General features: G+C 37.8%; 1 protein-coding gene across 1 annotated transcript in view; it reads right to left on the bottom strand.

Moving 5' to 3' along the window:
- Positions 1-828: 828 nt before the first annotated feature.
- The window catches only part of Znf75a (zinc finger protein 75a), a 43,243-nt gene continuing 38,233 nt past the window's right edge, over positions 829-5,838 (bottom strand). The window contains exon 7 of the mRNA XM_023711822.1: positions 829-880. Within this exon, the coding sequence (XP_023567590.1) occupies positions 840-880 (41 nt within the window). The 3' untranslated portion in view covers positions 829-839. The remainder of the gene's footprint in view (positions 881-5,838) is intronic.

The raw sequence follows: 5,838 nt of genomic DNA on the forward strand, positions 1-5,838 counted from the left end.
TTTTTTTTTTTTTTTGAGGGGGTCTTTTGAGATAGGACTTCATTATGCAGTTCAGGTTGACCTTAAGCTAACTTTTAGCCCAAGTTGGCCTCAAACTTGAAGCAATTTTCCTGCCTCAGGCTCCCAAAGCCTGAGGATTACAGGTGTGTGCCATTATGCCCAGCCTGTGTCCCCTGTATTCTTGTGAATATCTAGGGATTTGGGCAGGAGAAGTCCAGATTTCCCACGCATGAAGCTTGAGGCACCTGGATTTTCCAGAGGTGAACCACCAGAATGAGATGAAGCAATACTGTAGTTATCAAAAGACTATCTTTGTTTCCAATAAAACTGTTTTTCTTGTGTGTGCCAAAACTACTTCCTGCTGTTACTGCTCACATAAGGAGCAGAGGAGAAAGAGATCCAAAGCTGTCCTTGTAGTCTGAAGTGAACATATAAGCGTCTCCTGCTGGATAATCAACACCACCTTCTTTTCTGGTCTTATCCTGGTGCTAATTCTGATCATTCTGGGGCTAACTGTAGTGAAAATTTGGAGCAGAGACAAAAATAAGCTGGGAGAAAGGATATTTTAACCTTTGTCAGTTTCATGTGTAATAAGAACAGAAGTTGATTTTTCTCACAGTTCTGAAGGGTGGGAAGTATAAGATAAGATGCCAGCAGGCTCATTTGTCTGCTGAGAGCTACTCTCTGCTTCCCAGTGGGCATCTTGATGCTACATTCTCCAGAGGGGAAGAATCTGTGTCTTCATATTGTGGAAGGACAAGTTGGCAGATGACTGCATGATGCTTCTTTTATAAGGGCCTTAATTCCATTTCAGAAGAACTCCTGTGGCCCAATCACCTCTAACAAGCTCTACTTCTTAATGCTATCTCATCAGTAATACCTGAATTTTGGTGAGAACACATTTGAACTATCACATATAGCATACAGCCATATACCACTTAAGGATAATATTTCAGTCAATGATAGACTATATGCACGATGTGATCCTATAGGATTATACCACTTAGTAACATGTTGGTCATTTTAGTAGATGCAAATTTTTTTTCTTTATTTAGTTGTCTTAGCCAGGGAAATTTTAAAAATTGGATAGATTTTTAAAAATATCTTATTTATTTATTTATTTATTTGGTATAAGGTCTCATTAACTAGCTTGGGCTCTCAGTGATCCTTCTGTCTCAGCTTCTCCAGCTCTGGGATTACAGGCATACACCACCATGCCCTGTATCCGATAGATGTTTTTCTTATTCCACTGGTAGGGGGAGGTTAGAACTAAAGATAAGGCAGTGTGGGAAACTGACTATAGGAAGTCAATCAGCAGACTAAAGGCAAATGATGCAGTATTATCCTAATTATTTAAACAAAGCAAAGAAGTTTAGGAAATTCTCTGTTTTTCTCAAATCTAGTATTTTTTAGAAGGAAAACCCCAAAACATTTGTAAACATAAAATTCCAGAATCTATAATAATCTCTGGCACATAAAAAATGCTCAATAGATTTTTTTCCCTATGTTAAACAAATACATCTTTCAAAAAGCTCTAGCAAGAAAAATCCTCGGGCAGAGATAAGTACAGAACCAGATTTTGACACCAGGTTAATATAAATGTCAATTTGGGAACTGCAGAAGATGATAAACAGTAATTATAGAACAAGGAATTGTGATTGCAGAGAACTCTTGATTGGTTAAGCAGGTTTTTATACATGGTAAACTATAATAAGTATTAATTGGCCATAAAAGTTTTTAAAAATAATTTTTAACATACTTCTTGACTATCAGAGCATTGCTCTAAAGTATAGAGTAATTACTGTAGAATAACTCCAGAAAGAGGAACAAGGGAAGGAGTAAACACCAACCAAAAGAAAGGAGAAAAGAATTCCTTATTAAGAGGAAGCATGTCAACAAATAAGGAAGTAGAAGAGATATTAGATTAACCACTCATTTTTCTTAGAAGTTACCCAAAAGTGATAGTCAAATGCTAATTAAAAAGAATTATGATTAAACAGAAATGCTAAAAGGACAACGAATTATAATCAAATTTTAATGTTTTCAACACTGGCTTACATATATAAGAAAAAACATTTGAAGCCATTGTAAGTTCGTAAATGAGAAACTACTCTGAGAGCACTTGGAGTTCCTCAGGAATTACTTTGTACACATTGCAGGATAATTATAATTATTATTTTGTTCTTTGGAAATTAATAATTAACTTATGCCACCAAACTCTTAATGGATGAATCACCTTGGGGCTCATTAAAAGTGTAACAGTAGATCATGCAATTTCAAGTTACTAATAAGTTGCTTTGATAATCATTATAAGCAGCTAGTATCCCCCCTGGACCACACTCAATATGAGGCATTTGGGATGCTGGGTATTCTCATAAATGAGCACCCCAGGCAGGCAGCCAAGAGGGTCCTCTTACAAAGCCATCTTGAGAAGTTTTTGGTCAAGTTTTGATTGTTCTCTGGGGAAGGTACAGGCAATAGCTCTGTTCTCAATTAACTTTGCTCCTACAGGAGAGAGATTTCTGATGAATGGAAAACACTATCTCAAAGAGATATTAGGATACAAATTGTCAAAAATTATTTACTATGAACTGAACTATTTATAGGTGAACTGTTATGTCTGTGGTTTGCTTTGAAATACTGTAAAGTAAGCAATGTGCGCAAAACAAACTAAAAACCAGAAACACAGAGGGAACAAATGTGACAAGATTACAATATTCTGATAATGTTGAGGCCTACAGAGGGTCATTATACCAGGATGGTCATCTCTTGTTATGCACGTTTGATAATTTCCATATACATACAAACATACATATATATATATGTATATATATATGTCAATTCTCATAACTACTATTTAAATTTGATATTACTGTTTGTACTTATGGATCCTTTCAGTTAAAATTAACAGAAACCCAATTCACACTGGCTTTTACCATAACAAGAGTACAGATTCACATCACTGAAAAGTCCAGGGCTGTTCTAGGGAATGGGTCATGCTTGATCCTACAGTTGAATGATATCGCCAAGGACTAAATTTGTATCATTCTACTTTGGCTTCTAGGATGCTGGCTCCAACCTAAGGCTCACATTTCTCCTATTTCAGCAGCACTGTTAACAATTGTAGGTTATATGTACTATCCAGCAAGAAATGGATTTGTTCTAATATTTCCCAAAAAGTCCTGGTGGGACTAGCTTAAGGTCACATAACTAACCAAGGAGGTAGAATCTTCTTTTGACTTAGTTAAGGTCACATTGTCAACTCCTATAAACCATGATCAGGAACCTCCCAAATCACTGAATGAAATCTGTTACTAGGAAGAATGAAAGATAAAATAGACTGTAGGAACACGTAAAAAATGTCAAGTATGCTTCCCATATAGGTGTATTAAGTGCCTAGTAGCTGAGAATAGCAGAGGGCATTGGCTTCTGTCTTTTAAAAGTCAAATATACATTTGGATCTGTGGTCAAAAATTAGTGGCTTTGGTGGTATGTAGAGGTGGATAATTTCATTAATGACAAGATAGCAACATCTACTCCAGATGGGTATGGTGCTAAGGGTATGGTATGCTTCATTTTGGAGACAGTATCTACCCTCATATGAAGGGGATTGTCTTGTCAAGTTTAGGGTGTGTGCCAGGTTTATTTTGGTTGTATAGGCTGTGGCTATCAGAACATACTCCTGTACCATAATTTTTCATGCCTTGAAGATAGTTTTAATGTTAAAACCCATACCAGTAAGTTCTTCATTGAGTATGGCTATTTGTCCTAGATACAGTTGGATGTTTAAAGCTATATTAAGATAAAAGTCTATATGACATATATCTATCCACAAAGTACATTTAGCATTAATATAATATGCCTTGGCCTATCAATACTCCATGCTTAATAACAGTTTCAACCCATCATTGCTGATTAAAAAGAGTTCAAATAAACCCACTGAAGGTGCCTCAATGGTGCCATTGTACAGATTCTTGCATTCGTAAAATTAAATTTTTAATTTTACTAATTTTAATTAGTAAAATTAAACTTATCTTGCATTAGTAAAATTAAACTTTTTTCAGAACATCAGAGAAATAGTATAGGACAGTGACAGTGAAACTTTTAGATACTGAGTACCCAAACTGCAACCCTAAACCCACTTATTTATCGCAAAGTGCCAATACTATAATTAAATCCGAAAACTAAGGTTTTAGCTTAGAAAACATACAACTGTTGGCATAGCAACCAGGGTTCAATCCCCAGCCTGCCGGGCTGGCTCTGCCCCCGGGGCATGCTGAGATGGTGACCGTGCACCTGTAATCCCAGCACTTGGGAGGCTGAAAACAGGAGGATAACTATGAGTTCGATTTGTATATTGAGAGCCTATAGACCCTGTACTAAAATATAATAATAATAATAGTAATAATAATAATAATAATAATAATAAAACTGTTATCCAATAGCAGCTGCTAGGATGACTTTGCTCACATACCGACAGAGTCCTTGCATGCCTGCTGCAGTGCATGTGCCATAGGTTCATCACCACTGGTATAGGTATTACCCCGTGAGCAGACTAGCATATGAGCATGAGGGAGAACTTACCAGTCACCCACTCCTTGAGAGACCCATAGTATGTATAGTGAAACTGCTCTAATTCTGGTGTCTGGAAGATTTCAGAAGGAGAAGGTGGCACATGCCTGTAATCCCAGCACTCAGGAGGCGGAGACAGGAGGATTGTTGTGAGTTTGGACCAGCATGGGCTACAAAGTGAGCTCAAGGCCAGCCTGAACTGCAGAGCGAGACCCTGTCTCAGAAAGTAAAAAAAAGAGAGAGAGAGAGAGAGAGAAAGAAAGATCAATAACTGACAGTAAAGGAGGAGGGAAAGGAGAAATATAAAGAGCAACAGTCCCAGGCCCACCACAAGGAGCCTGGAAAAACTCTTGACCAGTGGATTCACCCAAAAGTGGCCAGTCACAATGTCACAGCTCCATGAAAAATCTTGACAAGACTCCTTCAGCTCCTCTTCCTTGGCAATCAAAAAGGCATTTTCATCTGCTTTCAGTTTTTCAAATGGATTTGTCTTTTCTTTTTTTTTTTTATTTGTCTTTTCTTTCCAACTCAAGCCTAGATGAACAGTTACACAGCATATCAATCAAATCATCATCAATAGAGTTAGGGAGCAGGCTGGCTGGCACTTGGATTGTATGCTAGTTCGCAGATGGTTATGGGCTCTTTGAGTTTATGTTCTCTTGGGGGAAATTAATATTCAATGGCTTCCTTCACTGGGGAACTACAGGCAGACTTTATATCATTGATCACTTTCCTCTTTGGCCCCATAATCTCCTTGATCAGAGAATTTGGGACACAACTGAGTTACATGATGTTACAGTACGAGTTCTCATATGTCCTGAGTCTTAACTGACCTTGGAAGGCTAGGGCCAAAATGTTGGCTTTCCTTGCAGCCCTCCTTTTTCTCTAACTTTTGGTCTGCAAACTTAGGTTGTTAAACCTCCAGAAGAGAAGCTTATTGTTATTACCATATAACCTAGGCTATTGAGCTTAACCTCACTATCTATCTGAATATCAAACATCTTAGGCATAACATGGAACAGGTATTTTTCATAAGTAATTGATATGTTAAACATTAAGTCCCTACAGAATGATACAAATTTTTTTTTATTTATTTGAGAGAGAGAGAGAGAGAGAGAGAGAGAGGTGTATGTGTGTGTATGTGTGTGTGTGTGTGTGTGTGTGGCCAGCTCAGACCACCAGGGGGCAGGGCTGGCTGGCATGTGGTGCTGGGGGATTGAACCGTGGTCCCTGATGCCTTGCCAAGACTTGTTCTAAGTAGGTGCT

Source organism: Octodon degus, unplaced genomic scaffold (assembly GCF_000260255.1).
Source record: "Octodon degus isolate 3935 unplaced genomic scaffold, OctDeg1.0 scaffold00021, whole genome shotgun sequence".
Classification (NCBI taxonomy): Eukaryota; Metazoa; Chordata; class Mammalia; order Rodentia; family Octodontidae; genus Octodon; species Octodon degus.